The 21,075-nt window shown below is 38.0% G+C and overlaps 1 protein-coding gene across 2 annotated transcripts in view; it reads left to right on the forward strand.

Annotated features, from left to right (window-relative positions):
* Window positions 1-21,075, forward strand: part of CCDC158 (coiled-coil domain containing 158) — a 72,907-nt gene that overhangs the window by 45,236 nt on the left and 6,596 nt on the right. The window contains exons 16-23 of one of the 2 annotated variants that reach the window (XM_014544838.1): window positions 422-580; window positions 4,515-4,556; window positions 4,976-5,068; window positions 6,120-6,239; window positions 12,163-12,323; window positions 14,667-14,726; window positions 15,809-15,868; window positions 19,999-20,066. In XM_014544838.1, coding sequence (XP_014400324.1) covers window positions 422-580; window positions 4,515-4,556; window positions 4,976-5,068; window positions 6,120-6,239; window positions 12,163-12,323; window positions 14,667-14,726; window positions 15,809-15,868; window positions 19,999-20,066 — 763 coding nt within the window. The remainder of the gene's footprint in view (window positions 1-421; window positions 581-4,514; window positions 4,557-4,975; window positions 5,069-6,119; window positions 6,240-12,162; window positions 12,324-14,666; window positions 14,727-15,808; window positions 15,869-19,998; window positions 20,067-21,075) is intronic. The other variant, XM_005857443.2, reaches the window with a different exon arrangement.

Here is a 21,075-nt window from a genome sequence, read left to right on the forward strand (position 1 = left end):
TCTCTTTGTTTCTTGGTGAGCCTGGCTAGAGGTTCATCAATCTTGTTTATCCTTTCAAAGAACCAGCTCTTGGTTTTATTGATCTTTTGGGGTTTTTTTGTGTGTTTTTTGGCCTCTATGTTGTTTATTTCTGCTCTGATCCCGATTATTTCCTTCCTTCTGCTTACTCTGGGCTTTTCTTGTTGCTCTCTTTCTAATTCTTTAAGTTGTCAGGTAGATAATTTATTGCCATTTTTTTTCTTGTTTGTTGAGGTAGGCCCTTAGAGCTATGAACTTTCCTCTCAGGACTGCTTTCACTGTGTCCCATAGATTTTGGATTATTGTGTTTTCATTGTCAGTTGTTTCTAGTTTTATATTTTCATCACATCTCAGCATCTACATCAGTATATTATTGCTGATATTTTTCTGCTCTTAATTGTAGGAAAAGCATTTTCTAAAAGAAGAAAAGAATAAATTAAGCCAGGAATTGAGTACTGTTGCAACAGAGAAAAATAAGATGGCTGGAGAACTAGAAGTCCTGAGGTCTCAGGAACGTCGTTTAAAAGAAAAGGTTGCAAATATGGAAGTTGCTCTTGATAAGGTAGTTATTAACTAAATACATAAAGTCATTATCTACTAAGTAGCTATTAACTAAGTAGAATTATTCTGAATGAACACTCCATGCTGATAGGAACCAAATCTGTATTCTAGCTCAATCACCTAGCAAACTGAAAGGAAAAAAAAAGAACATCCTATAGAGAAGACTCTTCTGAGGTTTAAGAATATAGTAATATACAGTTATAGAGTGACTCAGCCTCCCCATCCAGAGACACATTTGTTGTGGGGGCAGTGCATCAGCCACAAGGAACAACATTTCACAGACAAGTTAAATTGGCATTCCAGAGCAAGGCACCTGGCTTCAAATTCAGCATGGTGGAATAGGCAGATCCTGAGCTCCCCTCCTCTCACTGACACCAAAATTACAACTGCGTATGGCACAGCTATCTCTGAGAACAACCAGAACTAGCAGAACAGATTTTCTACAATTAAGGATATAAAGAGAAAGCCACATTGAAATGGGAAGAGGGGTAGAGACTAAGTCTAGTCAGGACCTACCCTAACCCCCACTCCCCATACAGTGACTTACAAGTGGGAGGGATATTACAACTGTAGAGGTCATCCCCAAAGAGTGAGGGGGTCTGAGTAGCCTGGGAGACCTGCAGCAGAAAGAGGAGTTCCTATAAAATCTGGCTTTGAAAACTGTCAGGGCTTACATCTGGGAGAGACAAGAAACCCAGGTTGTGCTCTTTCTGAGTCCCGGCACAGAGGTAACAGTTTGAAAAGCACCTAGGTCATACATGAAGGTGGTACATTGACTCATTTGAGGGTGTGTGCTGAAGGGATAGGTATCTGTTGGATCTCCTGAGTCAGAGGTGCTGGCAAGTGCCATTTTCCCTCCCTTTCTTTAACCTAGCTGGTCTGACGCACTGGCAGGCGTCATTTCTGCCGCTCTCCATTAACCTTACTAACACTGTTCACCCCTCCCTGTCATTTCCCTGAGGACCCACCCAGGCTAGCACCCCTCCAAAGTGGGCGGCCTCAGTCAGTGTGTCTGCAACAGTATGGTTTGGCCTCGCGGCCAGCCACACCAAAGGCTGCCCATACATAAGTGAGCCTGCAACAATTGTGGCCAGGCCTCAGAGCCAGTGGGCCCAGGACCAGCCTTGCCTATCAGTGTGTCTGTAGAAGTTGTGGCCCAACCACAATAGGAGGCCACACTAGTCCACCCAGGGAACACCTCTGGAGCAACTGGCTCTGATGACAAGGAGGATTCCACCACTGAGCCCCACTGAACACCTTTTAAATAAGGCCACTTTTTTAAGACCATGAGGTTTAGCTGAGCCACCTAATACATAGAAACAAACAGGCAAAATGAGGAGAAAAAAGAATATGTTCTAAAAAAAAAAGACAAAACCCCAGAAAAAAAACTAAGTGAGGTAAGCTGTCTACTATATAAAGAATTCAAAGTAATCATCACAAAGATGCTCATCAAACTCTGCAGACAAGTGGATAAGTTCATTGAGAACTTCAACAATGATATCAAAATTATAAAAAGGACCTATCAGAACTGAAGACTATAACAAATGAAATATACACTGGAGGGAATCAGCAGCAGATAGATGATGCAGAAGAATGGATCAGCAATCAGGAAGACAGAATAGTGGAGATGACCCTATTGGAAGATCAAAAAGAGAAAATAATTAAAAACAATGAGGATACCATAAGGAACCTTTGGGACAACATCAAGCATACTAACATTCAGATCATGGGGGTCTGAGAAGAAGAAGAGAGCAGGAAGAAAAACCTATTTAAAGAAATAATGACTGAAAATGTCCCTAATCTGGTGAAGAAAATGGACATCCAAGTCCAAGAAGCACAGATAGTCCCAAAGAAGATTAACTCAAAGAGACCCATAGCAAGACACATTATAATTAAATTGTTAAAAGTTAAAGATAGCCCTAACTGGTTTGGCTCAGTGGGTAGAGCGTCAGCCTGCAGACCAAAAGGTCCCAGGTTCGATTCCGGTGAAGGGCATGTACGTTGGTTGTGGGCACATCCCCAGTAGGGGCTGTGCATGAAACAGCTGATCGATGTTTCTCTCTCATAGATGTTTCTAACTCTCTGTCCCTCTCCCTTCCTCTCTGTAAAAAACCAATAAAATATATTTTTTTGAAAAGTTAAAGATAAAGAATCTTAAAAGCAGCAAGAGAGAAAAACAACTATTTACATACAAGGGAATATTCATAAGACTGTTAGCTGACTTTTCAACAGAAATGTTGCAGGCCAGAAGGGAGTGACACAATATATTCAACATGATGAAAGGAGAAAACTTAACAGCCAAGAACACTCTACCCAGTAAGGTTATCTTTCAGAATTGAAGGAGAGTTCAAGATTAAAAGCTTTTGCACAGCAAAAGAAACCATCAATAAAATGAAAAAGGAACCACCGAATGGCAGAAGATATTTGCCAATGATACATAAGATAAGGGAGTAATTTCCAACATATATATAAAGAACCTATACAGCTCAACACCAGGAAGACAATACAATTTAAAAATGAGCCAAGGACCTGAATAGACACTTCTCCAAAGAGGACATACTGATGGCCAGTAGATATATGAAAAAATGCTTAACATCACTAATCATCAGAGAGAGGCAAATTAAAACAATGCAGAATGGCTATCATCAATAAATCAACAAACAACAAGTGCTGGCAAGGACGTGGAGAGAAAAGAAATTTAGTGCACTGCTGGTGGGGATGCAGACTGGTTCAACCACTGTGGAAAATTCCTCAAAAAATGAAAAATTGAACTACCTTTTGATCCAGTGACCCTACTTTGGAGAATATATCCTAAGAAACCCAAAACACTAATTCAAAAATATATATGCAACTCTATATTCACTGCAACATTACTTACAATAGCCAAGGTATGGAAGCAACCTAGGTGTTCATCAATGGATAAAGAAGTGGATACATTACTCAGCCATGAAAAATAATGAAATTTTGCCATTTGTGACAGCATGGATAGATCTAGTGGGTATTATGCTAAGTGAAATAAGTCAGAGAAAGACAAATACTGTGTCATTTCACATATGTGTGGAATAAAAAAACTAAACAAATGAACAAACAAAATAAACAGACTCATAAATACAGAAAAACTGATAGTTGCTCGAGTTTTGGGTGGTGGGGGTATGGGCAAAAATCTGAAGGGGATTAAGAGGTACAAACTATAGTTTTAACATAAATAAGTCACAGGAATGGAAATTACAGCATAGGGAATACAGTCAATAATACAATAACTTTGTACAGTGACAGATGGATAGTGGACTTTTTGTGGTGATCACTTGGTAAGGTGTATACATGTAAAATCTCACTATGTTGTACACCTGAAACTAATATAATATTGTATGTCAACTATACTTTAATTAAAAAGAGCTTTACATTCCAGGAAAAAAAGAATACAGTTATAATGTGCACTTTTTACAAAATTATCTTTTTTAGGCTAGCACAATCATAGAAGTAAGGTATAAGATGTAAGATACTCCTAGTGTCCTTAGTGAACTGAATAAATAAAATGTCTCCAATCCAACCACCAAAGAATGACTTGAACACTAGGTAGAAAACAGTCTGTTAATATAATATCAATAAAATGAGAAAGTAATGCTACTATCTGGCACTTTGTGGGTTCCAAATGATGGAAGTAGAAAACTCAACTTAAATGAGAAGGATCTATGACACTATTAATAATTTCCCTGTCACCTGAGAATACTGGAAGGCTAAAAATTTACCCAAACTAGTCCTTGATTCTTAATAAATCAGAGCCTTTATGGTTAGATAAAATGATGTGTGATCTTTTTATCTATGCCAACTTTGATCTTAAAAACATGATCTATTGATTCAATGAATTTTAGTTGTGGTTATTTTATGTGAATTTTTTTCACATTGCTAAAGTCATTTTCTCATTTTATTCTTAGTGCATTCATTTTTTGGAGTGTCCTCCACATACTAAATGCTATGTAAGTGCTGGGGATACAGAGGAGAAAGACATGGCCTCCAGTTCTCTGTTACTGGATAAAACAGATAAAAAGATAAAATATAGTGTGCTAAGAGTGGGGATGTTTCCTTGAAGAGATGGCAGCTCTGCATTTATAGGTTAACTAGAGGCCTGGTGCACGGATTCGTGCACATTGAAAGGAAATTAATTAGAAGAAATATTTTAGAGGCTGGGGAGGGGCCACGGGAGGTCTCCAGGGCAGGTCCGGCCCATCTCACCCAGTCCCAATCAGAATGTCTGCCCCCTGGTGGTCAGTGTGCATCATAGCAACTGGTCGAATGGTCGAATGAATGGTCAGACACTTAGCATATTAGGCTTTTATTATATAGGATAACATAAAATTTAATGGAGGATAAACTTTATGTGGTTGCTTGATTGTAGGCATCTTTGCAGTTTGCAGAATGTCAAGATATAATACAACGTCAGGAACAAGAATCTGTGCGCCTGAAACTTCAACACACTCTGGATGTAAAAGTAAGGTCTTTTTTTTTTCATCATAAATAGTAGGGTAAGCAAAATAATGCCTTTGTTTGATATACTTATATTTTGTTTATTACCTTAGATACATTATAGGACTGGTCCTACAATCCAGGATGTAAATGACATAATATGCAGAGAATTTTAAATTGAGAAAAATTTCATTTAAAATATATAGCTAGTTTTGACATTTTTAATTATTAGATTTTAGATTTATGTAGACCAGATGAATGAAAATGTTTTCTTCACTATTTGATGTTTTCTCTGGGGAAAACAAACATGAAATATTTAGTGGGATTAATGTTAACATTTATGTGTACTTTCAACATTATCTGATACTGGCAATTATAAAACCTGTACAAACCTTGTTACATGCTATACCTCCCTTTTTCATATATAGTAACAAATTGAAGCATCATGCTTGATGTTAAGCTCATAATAAATGGGGAAACATAAAAGTGGCTGCCATGGCGATACCTGAGGGAGAGTTTGCATACAGAAGAGTCAAGCAAGTGCAAAGGCCCAGAGTGCAAGTGTGTTTGGCCTGTTTGGAGAATAGCAACAATGATGTAATTATCATGCCTAGGACGTTGCTCTTTAAAAACAGTACATTTTCCACTGACATATCTGTCTATTTTCTAAGTATATTTTCAAGTTTTAGACATACTTTAAAGTCTCAGGAGTGGATACTTTCACAGCTAGAACACTCCTGCTGTAGAGGATCTTTCTCAATATTATACCAACACTAGTGTGGAGTCTTTGGCAAAATTTGGGAACCAATATAGTGGCATAACATGCTAGGTGTGTCTTCATATCTGGAAAGCTTTTATCAATCAGAAATGTGAAGGCATCTCCCTAAGCACATGCTTAGTCTTCAAAGGGTAACTTAGATACCCAGAATCATCTTGCTTAATGTAGTACTTTGGTTTATAACTTTGTAGAAGTTCAACATGTAAGACTGAAATTATGTTTGAAAAAAATACATTTTGACTTCACAGTTCAAATTGTAGTTGACAATTATTTTGTTCACATTGATGTTGTTTCCCAGGAACTTCAGGGCCCTGGATATACCTCAAATCCTTCTGTGAAACCACGTCTTCTGAAGCCCTCTGCCCGTCCTCACTCTAATATGCCGTCTACCCAGTCTACGGCCAGCTTCCTATCTCATGTAAGGACTAGTCCTACAATCCATGATGCAAATGACATAATATATAGAGAATTTTAAATTGAGAAGAATTTCATGTAAAACTATATCTATAGTTATGATATTTTTAATTACTAGATTTTAGATTTATGTAGACCAGATGAATGAAAATGTTTTCTTCACTATTTAATGCTTTCTCTGGGAAAAATAAATATGAAGTAGTCAGTGGGATTCATTTTAACAATAATTGTTAAAGTAAGTTATTTAATAGCCTTATGTTCAATCACAGGGGTTTCCAGATTACAAAGCCAATTTTGAGATAGCTAAAATGAGCATCACTTCAAATGCCAAAGGCAAATTACTGGCATATTTAATACTCTACCAAGATGAAAACGATTCATAAACTACATGTGAACTTATAATCATAAAATATTAAGAACTTTGTAGAGTTTAGTATAACCTTTTGTACTTGTAAAGCTCAGGGGGAAAATATGTGCAAGGTAAAATTTAGGAATATTTCTTCTTAAAAAATATATTTATGGAGTCACTAGTTCCCTGCAACCTGTATTCAGCTCCACCTCTAACAAAATGAGACTTATTCCATAAGTACACAATCAATTTCATTAATTACATTAATTAACAGTCTTATTGTATGTATAGCAACAGGATCACCAGTGATTTACCAGTTATTCTACCTGAGCCATTTAAATGAGCATATATTCTGTGAAATGACTAAAAGTTGAAGTGGACTCTTCTTACACACTTAAGATGTGTGTACTGAAAAACAAGCAATCACACAGCAAATAATAGAATAGTCTATCAAACAATTGAATAATAATTTATTATTTATTTATTTTATTTTTCTTAGAGAGAGAGGGAGAGAGAGAAATATTGCTGTGAAAGAGAAACATCGATTGGCTATCTACGGGGATCAAACTAGCAACCTTTTGGTGCATGGGACTATACCCAACCAACTGAGCCACACTGGCCAGAGCTAAAATAATAATATTAATATTAATATTAGAGGTTAAGCATGTTCTTCACTCTGAAGACTAAACTTGGAGATGGGCAAAGGAAGGGAAGGAGACTGCTGCTTTTTGTTTTAGGTGATTCTTATAAAATCATTTTACCTTTAAAACTATGTACATGTTATACTGATAAAAAATGTATTTAAACCCCTCTCTCCAAAAAAAACAACAACACCCAAATCAAACAACAACAAAGAATATTTGACCAGGAGTCATTGGGACCTTGGAAATCCGGTTAAATATGTTGTGCCTTGCTCTTTTCATCTCTAATGAGGAGTCTGGATTAGAAGATCTAGGTCATCTAGAAAGATTAGCTCTGAAGTTCCATGACTTTTCATTACCCTAAAACAAATATCTTAGATTTTGCCTAGCCATTTAATATATGGACTCTATTTGATTGTAAAGAATCTCATCTATCACTGAAAAAGTACCAGTCCTATATCTATTAAATTAAACTTTTAAATAATAGTTCTAACAGTAAAAACAAACTATATTTTCTAAATGGACTGTCAAGCATTCTATATACAATTAAGTCCTTCTCTTAAGAAATATAGTATATAATTTTACAAAATAAAAGTAACATACATTCTTTGTTTTGCTCCTTGATGTGTCTGTCTCAAGTACCTAGAACAATATCTGGCACATAATAGGTATCCAATACATATGGTGTTCACATCTGGATCGGCTGCTTTCTACGTTTGCTGCACGGTGGGCTTTTTGGATTTCCTTCTACCAAAATCCAGGGAATACCTTTTTTTTTTCCTGGTGTCCCCCCCCCCCCCCCCGCCCTTTTTAGGTTTAATTACCTTCTTGGTTTATTTATATCTTTGTTTTCATTTGAGCATACAATGCAGTGGCTTCCTCTGAAAGGGTTATTTCATTCTCTATGTTTTAAAACTTTGTATGTCTGAGAAATACCTTTATTTTTCACTTATATTTGATGGTCAAAATTTTGTTGCTGTTGTGCCATTTTTATTCCAGAGCCTTTATCCCTGGGATTCATTTCCGATTGTTTATAGTGGAGAAAGGGTCCTTTTTCTCTTCATTGTGTTGGGTACTTAGCAGATTCTTGGTTTTTTTTGCTCTCAGATATCTTCTTGTATCATTTCTCTGATCATTTTCTCAGTTATTTCTTTCTGGAGTTTCTGTTACTCACCTATTAGAACTCTTAGATTGATTCTATAATCTTCTTTAATTTTGACTCCATTTTCCATCTCCTCATCTTTTATTCTCACCTTTTGGGAAATTTCTTCAACTCTATTTTCCAAACAACTATTGAAATTTTTTTCTGATTTTATATATTCTTTTAATTTCCAGGAGCCCTTTTTGTTCTTTAAATCTTCTCTTTATATAGTTTTATGATATTTTCTCCTTTCTGTTTAAGAATATTAACTTCAGTTTTTCAGTAATTTCTCTGTCACCTGAATTATTTATGTTTCTTCAAATTCATTTTTTTTCTGTTTGTTTTGATGTCTGTCTTTCATGTTAGAGACTTTTCTTCAATGTTTGGAGATCATTGGTTGTCCTTTCATATTTAAGATGGAGGACCTAAAAGCTTATTAAAGTAGCTCTTTGAAAGTTGACAGGATTTGTCAACTAGTAGATGGTTAGGTATTACTTTTTTATTGAGGGGCCCACAGATTATCTGTAGGTGTGTTGTTTTTTCTTGGTCCTGTCAGTTCCCCAATCCATCTGCCAGCATTCTGAGAGGTGAGCGGGGCAGGGAGTATGGGCTATCTGTCTACTATGCAACCTCACTTCATGCTCATATTTTCAGTTTGCAGCCTTGTTCCTGCTATGCCAGATATCCCTTTGAAGCCTAAAGTTCTTTGGTCAACCTCACCCAGAGATTAAGCCTCTGAATTCACTTAGGGGAAAGGAATGAGTAATTATATAATTATATGGGTAGGACATTTGGGATTCTAACAGCTTCTCCCATAGACTTTACCCAATCCTCCTATTTTGCCACTCTCTCTTACCTTGGTCTTCAGGAACACAAGACCTCCACTTTCTGAGCCTTTCTAGAATACTTCCATGCAGAGCAGGTTGCTTCTTGTTGGCTACTTCTGTGCTGGTACTTTAAATTTTAGCTTTACTTGTTCTGCTAAATCAGTTATGAAATGATCCACGTGCTTTCCATCCCCCAACTTTTGTTATCATTACTCATCTAATATTACCTCTCCTTTTCCTCTTTATCCTTGTTAATCCCTTTAGTGTCATTTTAGTGGGGCTTTAGATAGACAGAAATAAATGCCAAGTTTATCTTTAGAAGTAGAATCTTACTGTTTGCATTGCCCTGCATTCATTATCCCTTCATTTATCTTATGTCCTTTTAGCCTTCTTGTTCCATGATTCTAACAGTAGCTGAGATTGACTGAACACCAGCCACTGTGCAGAGCACTTTCTGTAGATTATCTAATTTATTCCTCAGAGCTACCCACAGGAGTAAGTGCTGATTATTCTACCTATTTTACAGATGGAGAAACTTGGCTCTTGAAGAAGCTAAGTGACTTACAGAGTTCACACACCAAAAAACACAGTTGTGCCAAGATTTAACCAAAACAGCTTGAGCCTAGAGCCTGTCTTCTTAACTTCTGCTTCTCTATACTACCCCACCGAATGCTTTTTATTAAAAAAATAATTTAAATAAATGATGATATAGATAGTGTGTCTAAAATATTATATTTCATTAGGTTTTTGTGAATGAAGATTATGCCATTTTAGAGCCTCAAAGGCTTCTAAAATTATCCAATTTACTCCCCTTGTGCTATAGGTGAGAAAATGGGAGAACCAGAAAATTTATATTATGTGACTTGGTCTAACCTCAAACACCTGCATATGTTTGTATGTGTTATAGAGTATATATGTACATACAAATACACATGTAATTGGTAGGTTGACATCAAAGCATTTTATATTAATATTTAGATAAGCTATTTTAGCATATAAAAAGAGACTATTTCCAGGATAGTATAATTTTATTTCTGTATCAGATTCTATACACATACACTATAATTTGTACTAGGTGGGCTTGATCTTTGTCACTGAAGTACCCATGATGTGGGCAAGATTTTTAGTAATACTTTATAACTTTTGTTTCCTACTCACTCATTCCTAATATACAGTATAAATAATATATATGCATTTGAAAAATCTATTTATATTTCATTTTTATTACAGTCTTCTAGCAGGAATACTAGCATAAGAGATGGATTTGGGTTAGACATTCTCAAAATAGAATAATCTAATTCAAACTGAATGAGATCAAGCTTTTATTTTTAGCTTTTACATTTATCTTCTATCTTTGGAGAATGGAGATAGGACCAGTTGAGAAGCATACAATCTCCCTAGATGTTTCTTATTTCACATCATAACTCATAAACTTGCTTGTAATGACTCCAGGCCATTAGAGAGAACAGTATTTGGAGGAGATGAAGGTGTATTAAAGATCTAATGTTAGGCATTATTTTGGAACAAAGTCTAACATACAATGTAACAGAAAACTAATCAAAACACAAAATAAACTTAAGTTTAACAACAACAGTATAAGCTTATATTCTTACTTTGAAACCTAAAGCTTGTAGAAGTTTTAGCCTGAAAATGTGTGTCCTCTAGAAATAGCCTCAATGTGTATTCTAAGGGTCAGAGGACGGGGGTGGGAGGGAGCAGGAGTCTTGGATGGTCTCCAGTAGCTTCAGGAAGAGCTTATGCTTAGTTATTTCTTCACCAGCCTGGCTGGAGTCATATTTAAAGGATGTTTTAGAACTGTTCATTTTCTAACTATTTTCTAATTTTAAAAAGTATATTTTGCTTGCATTAGAAATCAAAATATGTCCCATATAGATTAAGTAGTAAAGTATTAAAAATGAATCGATAAAAGAATTGCAAGATACACAAACATTAAAAGGGGAGATTCATAATTTTGACTAAATAAAGCTTAAATCACAAAAGCACAATAAGCAAAATTTAAAAGGAATCACAAACTAGAAAAATATTTCCAATAAATAAAGAGTTCCTATCACCCTAGCTGGATGGCTTGATTGGTTTGGAGCATCGTCCCATACACCAAAAGTTTGCAGATTCATTTTTTGATCAGGGTACATACCTAGGTTTCAGGTTTGATCCCTATCAGGGAGCATACAGGAGGCAAACAATCTCTCCCTTTCTCTCTTTCTTTCTCCCTTTCTTTCTTTCTTTCTCTTTCTTTCTTTCTTTCTTTCTTTCTTTCTTCTCTCTCTCTCTCTCTCTCTCTCTCTCTCTCTCTCTCTCTCCTTTTCCTCCCTCTCTAAAATAAATTTTAAAAACTTCCTAAAAACAGTATTGAAATTATTTTGCCTGAATGTAGTTGTTAATATTTAATGACATTGTCTGGTGTTCATACTACACTGTTTAAATTAAAAAACAAAGAATGTTTTGACCTAGTTGGTTTGGCTCAGTGGATAGAGCATCAGCCTATAGACTGAAGGGTCACTGGTTCAATTCCAGTCAAGGGCACATGCCCAGGGTTGCAGGCTTGTTCCCCAGGAGGAGGCGTGCAGGAGGCAGCCAATCAATGATTCTCATCATTGATGTTTCTATCTCACTCTCTTTCTCCTCTCTGAAATCAATAAAAATATATTTTAAAAAATAAAAAAGGTTTAAAAGTAGATGTGTATAATTGGCTCCTATGTGTATATTCTAATTTGTAAATATGTGTGCATATATGTATAAATAAGTATACACACATTTATAAGTTAGATATGGCACTATGTTGATCATTGATTATCCCTGACTAGCAAGATTACTGATGATTTTTGTTTTCCTCTTTTTCATAATTTCTATTTATCAGTTAAATTAATTTTATAATAAGAAATAACAGCATACACATCTGAAACCACCCCCCACAAAGTGTATTTGTTCTGTACATTGCTTTATTACAGCACTCTATGAAACCTAACGCCCTGAAGGAGGACCCCACAAGGGACCTGAAACAGCTTCTGCAGGAACTGAGAAGTGTGATCAACGAGGAGCCCTCTGCACCTGTGGGCAAGGCCGAGGACGATGGGAGAGCACCGTCCCTGGGAGTCACGTTTGGGGCTGTGTAAGACCGAGTGTCCTTCAGGGTGGGGAAGCTCCTCACCCAGTGGTTTGCCCTCAAGTTGTCTGTGTACTACTCTCTAGGACAGTGATTTTCGACCAGTGTGCTGCAAGAATTTTTAAAACGTGCAATCGGACTACTTAGTCAGGGACACTGACCTCTTTTTCCTTAGATTGTCAAGTAGAAAAACGACAACAGCCAACACAGCAATAGCCATCCGGTGTGAATGAATCAAAATTATACCTATTTTTTGTCAGATTGGTAAAAATCCTATCTAATAAAGATGGAATATGCAAATTGACCATCACTTCCCAACAAAAGATGGTGGTGCCCCCAGCCAATAAGGAGGGAATATGCAAATTGATGCGACAAAGATGGCAGTGGCCGGGCCGGGACGCTTGCATCATCGCCATGGCGATGATGCAGGCATTCTACCCAGCCCCGGCCGCTCCGGGCCTCTGGGCAGCGTGCAAAGGTGGAAAGGTGGCTCTGGCCGGAGCGAAGGTAGTGCCAGCTGCCAGGGGAAGGAAGGCTTTTCTTGCACGAATCTTCATGCATCGGGCCTCTAGTTTTAATATATTTTTTGGTGTGCCGCAGAATTTTAGTAATAAGTTTATGTGTGCCATCAGATGAAAAGGGTTGAAAATCACTGCTCTAGGAGGTTGAGGTTTAAATAATTTTCAATTTGACATTACTAAGGACAGCAATATGAAAGTGGAGGAGTTAAGCAAAAGTAAAATAACTTGACATAGAGAGAAAATAATATAGTTACTCTATTCAAAAAGTAATCAGGGTGAGGCATTACTCAAAGTTGCATTTCTATATAAATCTTTCAATTAAATGTACCACTAATCTGTTCCCAACAGATTTCACATCCATAATCTTATTTGATTATTACAACTGTTTGAGACAACACAAGGCAGTATTTATTTTACAAATGAAAAAAACACACATTTCAAAAGGTTGAGTTGCCTACAGCCACATAGGTGAGAACTATATAACTCTCCAGGTGTAATCCAATAGGAAATGCCTTGGTTCTCTAGGTATTCATGCCAATGAGTTATATCAAATTAGTAACACTTTAGATCCAAAAAGGATTCAACCAGTTTATGAGCCCTTTCTTAAACCCATAGAAATAATGAGATTTTCATATTATTTTCAGACAGTGTTTTAAAATTTTACTGGGTATTGTTATTAGATTAACTTAAAGCATTTTAATATGGTATATACTATATTTTTAATATTATAATACTAATTTTATGTGAGTTGTTAGTACAACAACATTATTGTAATACTCATTTTCTGGTTATATAATAAATATCTAAAAATAATACTTTCTGAAATAATATTTATATATAAACATTCTCCAGTTTCTTAATGTGTTCAATTAGTATATATTAACCAGAAGTAGCAAAATATTAGTTGGATTTTCCTAATTTTTACTGCAGATATTATTATTATCATTTTAATTATTGATTTCAGAGAGGAAGGTAGAAGGAGAGAGAGATAGAAACATCAGTGATGAGAGAGAATCATTGATCAATTGCCTCCTGCATGCCCCTCACTGAGGATCAAACCCACAACGTGGGCATGTGCCCTTGACTGGAATCAAACTGTGACCTCCTGGTTCCTAAATTGACACTCAACCACTGTGCCACACTGGCCGGGCTATTAATATTATTAATAGCAGTAGCAAAATGTTAGTAGTAACAGACAGTTACCTAAGATAACATCATATACTCTGAATCACACATTAAAAACATTCTATTGGCCACTCCATCAAAGAATACTTACATGTGCAGAGCACTGTTATTTTTGTCATAACTCTTCCATGTACCTTCTAAGCCAGGACAGATTATTAAGCTCATTTAACAAATGAATAAATTTAGGAACAGACTGAGTTGCTTCCTCCTAGGAAGCAAAGAGGCAAAACCAGAAGTAAAAGTTAGAGCCCCTGGTGCCCAGCACTAATCATTCCACAAGGTTGCCATGACTTCCCTGGTGGGATTTTCATCACTTCAGCCATTGTGGGCTTGACTATATTATAGTGCATTGAATATGAATATATTTGGTCCCTGCAGTTAGAGAATTTATGTTCGTTTGCTATAATCCTACAAATGACCTTTTCACCAAAGCATAAACTCTGTCTGAAACTTTTAAGAGTCCATGGGACGAAAAAGCATTTTTGAGATGATGAACTTTGCAAATTTTGTTTGGAAGCATAAAATCTACTGTTGTGCCTTAAAGAAGAATTAAATACATATGAGCAATGATTATTCTAAAAATACATGGAATCTGGAAATTGTTCTTTGTGTAATTAACTGAGAGTTATATTTATCTATACAGAGATGGTAGAGTAAGAGATTGCATTACTGAATCAAGCCTGAGATTAGAGATGTGCCATAGGTAAGAAGAATCTGACATTCTGAATTTAGATAATTGTCTAAGAATTTTATATGTGACTAGGTAATTTGGGAATTCTGTTTTGATAGTTTACATGGGAATTGATGGGCATTTTGAGCTCATCGAAAGAAAGCTGTTACATTGTTTAACTGAAACTAAAAAAGGATTTCAATTAAATGTACTACAGTAATTTACTTTCTAGAGATCATTTAATAGGCATGCTTTTGCTTATTTTAATTTTTGCTACTATTTACCATGTAGCAAAAATTGTGTGCCACATATTTACAATGGCTTACGTCACTTTTAAGAGGAAGGCAGTCTGGAAGTAAATGATAACAATCTCACTAGAGCATCGGTTCTCAACCTGTGGGTTGCAACCCCTTTGGGGGTCGAACGACCCTTTCACAGGGGTCGCCTAAGACCATCGGAAAACACATATATAATTACATATTGTTTTTGTGATTAATCACTATGCTTTAATTATGTTCAATTTGTAACAATGAAAATACATCCTGCATATCAGATATTTACATTACGATTCATAACAGTAGCAAAATTACAGTTATGAAGTAGCAACAAAAATAATTATAAGAACCTCACTGAAAACAATCCTATTTTCATCAATAATTGAATAGCTGAATTTTTAAGTGGAATCATAAAAAGAGCATAAGGAAATGAAATCCATGACCCCTAATTAAAGACAACTTCTGAGAAATGACTTTAGCCATAAGAGAAAATAAAGCTAATATTAATTTGTTGTTCATTTTAGACGCGGGCCATTGCTTGCAGTTTTTCCGCAGTTCCTCACCTTCTGCTGCACTAAGTACATGATCCCTCAGGCTGACATTAAGCATCTCCCTGTCACCAGCCTGCTTAATCTAGACAGACTACTCCTGATTCCCATTTCTTTTTGTCTCCAACTTTTTCTCCATACTGTTTCCTCCACCCAGAAAAGCCAGTGCCCCAATCTCATTCTGTTGAGTCTGTGCTTGTCTAAAAGCAATGTTCAGAGGAACAATTTTGTTTTATCGCTAAGTTAAAATAACATTGTATAGTCTTTAATTTCTCCATCCCTCTTCCAACAGAAGCAGCAACTCACTAAGGGACTCCACCGAAGGCAGCAAATCAAGTGAGACTTTCAGCAGGTAAGAAATGATCTTACCAGCCCTGACTTTCAGAATATCCTCTTTACTCCTGCTCATTCATTAACTCAGGAGATCACTAATGGCCCATGATGTGCCACACTCTGTGCTAGGTCCTGAGACTGACAGTGAGCAAGGCAGATAGGGGCCTGTCCTCAAGTTGCTTACAATCTAAGGTCTGTTCATTGACTGACTGCCTGGGAAAAAGCTTACTTTTTCTTTTCTGTTTTTACCAACTATAAATAATAAAGTTATCAGAGCCCTTTTATATTATAAGAATATGAGAATGAATCCTACTGTTTAATTTCCAGTTGAACAGAGGCTCATTCATTGCCGTATCTTCAGTACCAAGCACCTGCCACATAGTAGCCATTCAGTGAATATTTGTTTAGTGAATAAATTAAGACATATTATAAATATTTTCTTACTGTCCCTGCTACTTGATTGCCGGGGCTGACTGGCAGACCCTGAACGACGGATGAATGATTACTCTGACACATGTTTCTGTGAAAGAGAGGCTAAGGGACTACTTGGCTATTGCCACCAAGTAGTCCTGTTCGCCTGTCTCCTTTGACTTTTATTGTAACAACAGTTTGAACTAAAATTAATTATTAGTTACTATCAGCAGGGTAAGCATTCTTGAGAAAACACATGCATCCTTTAAGCAACGACATTTTAAAGTCTAAACATAAAGATTCTAGTAAAATACCTGGGGGATCGGACTTGTTTGGAAAAGTCAAGGTAGGGGCTGCCGCCTTTGGCAAGCTCCCCCACCGCCCCCCAGGTCCCCGACCTTTCAGAAAATCCTCCTTACAGACATTCCAGCCGAGTCCCGTGCTTCCCCACACTTGATCAATATACAATGAACTTGAATCTTTCTAAGTATATCTTCCTGTTAACCTAAAGGAAATGAGATTTGATTTTACTTCTCACCTAGTGTATAACACTGTATTGTTCCTATTAATAATATCTGCAGCTATCGCATATTTTTATATTTTGGGGCTATTTCAGACTTACTACATTAGGTCTACCTAACCTATGACATAGGCATTATTATCCCCATGTATAGGTTAGTAATAAAGACTCAGATTGCTTAAGCAACTTGCCAAGATCATACAGCTTGTAAACAGTAGAGTTACACTTGAACTCAGGTCTAGCAGGTGCCTGAACTCCGGGAACCTGGACTGAGCTGCCAGGGAAAGAGCCTAATCCTGGGCATGGGCACAGAGGGCTGCTTCCCTGAGCTAAGTAAAGCTCTGCTGTAGTTTTTCCAAGACTAGAACAATCTGCTTCCTGCAGCAGCGATGTGTTTGTAAAGAAGAGAGAATGGTGAGGAAAAGCGGGCCCTAGTCCCTTCCTGTGTTCAAATGGGAAGAAGTGATTTTTAAGTATTTAACAGAAGCTCTGAAAAGTGTGATGCATAACTAGAAAATTAGAACTGCATTATAATGCTCCATGCTATGGCAAATTGGCCATGTTTTAAACTCACAAATAAGTGAGAAAGAATATCACAATTGCTGTTTACCTCAGTATTTCACTGTAGGTGCAGCACCTTTTCTTTAATCAAGATCTTATGGTAATGTTTCTTAATCCAGAAACTTCTGTAGCCATATAAACTAAATCAATATATTCCACATACCCAGAGCAGAATAAAAAAGAAACAAGTAACTCTGGTATTTGTGCTTGAATTAATCTGACTGAAAGCAACATCTCTCAGAAGTTAATTTAACTAGAGGCCTTGTGCACAAATTCATGCACAGGTAGGGTTCCTTGGTCTGGCCAGTGATCAGGGTTGATGGGGGCCGATCAGGGCTGGCCTGCCTAGGGGATGGGGATGCTGCGGGAGGTTGGCCCGCCCTGAGAGGTTGGCTGTGGAAGCGCACTGACCACCAGGGGGCAGCTCTTGCATTGAGCGTCTGCCCCCTGGTGGTCAGTGCGTGTCATAGCGACCGGTCAACTGGTTGTTCGGTCGACCAGTCGCTTAGGCTTTTATATATATAGATAAGCAACATAATACCCTAAAGAAGGTTTCTAATATAGGCTTCATAATATCTAGCTCCTTTTTATACATCTCCATATGGATGTTTCAGTAAATGAAATATAATGACCCAAAGACTATAATCCTATATAATAAAAGCCCAATATGCTAAGTGTCTGGTCGACTGGTCTCCATTCAACCAATCAAAGCATAATATGCTAATGATATGCTAAGGCTGCTCAACTGCTTGCTATGACGTGCACTGACCACCAGGGGGCAGAGAGTCGACCAGTCGACCAGTCACTGTGACATGCACTGACCACTAGGGTGCAGACAGTTGACCAGTCGACCAGTAGCTATGATGTGCACTGACCAACAGGAGGCAGCTTGCTGCTGGGGTCCGGCCAATTGGGACTGAGCAAGACAGGCCAGACATGCCCTGGAGCCCTCCCACAGTCCCTCCCTGGCTGGCCAACCTCCCTTGTCCCTTTCCAGCCCCGATAGTGCACCAGTGGAGTCCCTCGGCCTGGCCTGTGCCCTCTCACAATCTGGGACCCCTTGGGGGATGTCGGAGAGTCGGTTTCGGCCCAATCCCACAGGCCAGGCTGAGGGACCTCACTGGTGCATGAATTCATGCACTGGGCCTCTAGTGAACAAATAAAGATGGCCATTCCACAACACCATTCCCTTCCAGCTCACACTTCTGTTGGCACAATTGCTTTCCCAGGGCACCTATGCTTCAATCTTAACATTATCATTGATTCTTCTTTCTCTCTTGTCTCATTTGTCTCGTCACCAAATCTTAATAATTTTGACTCTAAAACAGCTCTCACATCCATTTTCTTCTTGCAATATCCCCTCGAACTGTATTAATTTCCCATGGCTGCTGTAACAAAATTAGTGGCTTAAAACAATACAAATTTATCTGGAGGCCTGAAGTCTTAAATCAGTTCTATTGAGCTGAGGTCAAATGCTGTCAGGGCCACATGCCTCCAGAAGCTCCCAGGGTTAATTCATTTCCTGACTTTTTTTCCGGCTTCTAGAGCTTCCTTTCTTGCACTCTAACCTGTGGCTCCTTCATCCATCCTCACAGCTCACAGCATAGCATCCTCAATCTCTCTCTGCGGAGACTGTCCTATCTTCTCTCTATATAAAATCTCCCCCTGCCTCCCACTCAGAAAAAAATTATGATGGCATTCAGGGCCCATCCAGATAATCCAGATAGTCTCCCCATCTCGAAATCTTGAATGTGACCACATCTGCAAAACCTTTATGCCATATAAGGTAACATCAGTAGGTTCTTGGCATTCGGATACAGCTATGTTTGGCAGCCATTGTTCAGCCTAGGCCTTCGGCCTTTCTTTATGGACTATTGTGGTGGCCTCTACAGTGTTTAGTGTGGATGTTTTTCAGTCTCTGCTCTCTTGCATGTTCCAGTCACTTCTATGCATCAATTTCAAATCGGTCTGCCTAAAGCACACCCCAGACTATATCTGTTGCCCAGCCCCAAACTTCAAAGGTTCCCCACTGCCTACTGCATTGAGCAACTCTTTAACCTGGTCATTAAGACACACACAATGTAGCCATGGCCTTCCTTTCCAGGGCTTTTTTCCCTAACATAGCTATTCTCAAACTTATTGGTCTCAGAACCCCTTTGCACTCACTAATATCATTGAGGATTCCAAAGAGCTTTTGTTTATCTGTGCTATTTCTACTATTGCCATTTTTAAAAAAATATATTTTATTGATTTTTTTACAGAGAGGAAGGGAGAGAGATAGAGAGTTAGAAACATCGATGAGAGAGAAACATCGATCAACTGCCTCCTGCACATCTCCCACTGGGGATGTGCCCGCAACCCAGGTACATGCCCTTGACCGGAATCGAACCCGGGACCCTTCAGTCCGCAGGCCGATGCTCTATCCACTGAGCCAAGCTGGTTTTGGCGCCATTTTAAGTATTAGAAAGTCAATTTTAATTTAAGCATTTTTAAATGTTAACACAATGCAGACCAGTAGTGTTATTGCTTGCTTTACCCAGTGGTCAGATAAGTTTCTATTGAATGAGTACAAAACATGTTTTACATAATGTTAAAGGCACCAAGGTTAGCACTGTTTTTGAAATGGAGTGTTTGCATGGCCATTCTTATGCTTCCAGAGAGCCAGTCGCATTGCATGCAGGAGAGCTGGAAGACCCCTCGAGCTGCTTTACATTCCCCTCTACAGGTGAGTTTCCAGTGAAAGCGCTGAAACGGGCTGCTTAACACCCTACAGTGGCTCCCTGTTTCCACGAGGATACAGAATAACACTGTCACAGTAGCCTGTACATCGCTGTGAAGTCTCTGGTCTCATTCCTACTCTCCCCCTTTTCCAAATCTGCTTCATCCATCCTTGAATTCTTCTTGAACATCCCAGGCAGCTTCTGGTCAGGGCCTTTCCACCACTGTTCCTCCACATTGCTAACCCCTCACCACCTTTGGAGCCTTTGCTCAAATGTCACTTTCCCAGTGAGACTCTCACAATCTTATTTAAAAATGTTACCCTCCCATACTCCTAGAGCCCCTTATTTTTTCTTTTATTAGCTTGCACATATTTTAATATGCTATATAACTGACTAATTTATGTTGTTCATTGTGTGTCATTCCTGCTAGACAAAAGCTGCACAAGGGCAGATGTCTCTAAGAGTTCGGTTGCCTGATCTATCTCCCAGGCACTTAGAACCTCCCTGGAGCATAGCAGGTGCTGAATTAATACTTACAGCATTGATGAAAGGAAAAGGAGAATTGGGACAGATGGTTCTCCATATAATTTCTGAAGACTTATAGACAAAATGTTCTTTATACCAGTAAATATAAGGAGATCGGGGAAGAGATTGAAAGATAACAGAATCTGTTGAAAAGCAAAACGGCATAACTGAGACTAAAAATGGAAAAGAAGCCCTGTCCAGTTTGCTAAGTGGTTAGAGCATCGGTCCACAGACCAAAGGGTCGCAGGTTTGATTCCTGGTCAAGGGCATGCAACTCAGTTGCAGATGCGATCCCAGGCTCCATTAGGGCGAATGCAGGAAGCAATGTGTCTTTCTCACGTTGATGTTTCTCTCTCTCTCTCTCTCTCTCTCTCCCCATTTCCTCCTCCCCTTTCACTCTAAAATTCATTGGAAAAAATATCCTTGGGTGAGGATTAGAAAACAATAAAAATAAAAAAGGAAAAGAAAAAAAATGGTACAAAGGAAAGC

This window comes from Myotis brandtii, unplaced genomic scaffold (assembly GCF_000412655.1).
Source record: "Myotis brandtii unplaced genomic scaffold, ASM41265v1 scaffold111, whole genome shotgun sequence".
Classification (NCBI taxonomy): Eukaryota; Metazoa; Chordata; class Mammalia; order Chiroptera; family Vespertilionidae; genus Myotis; species Myotis brandtii.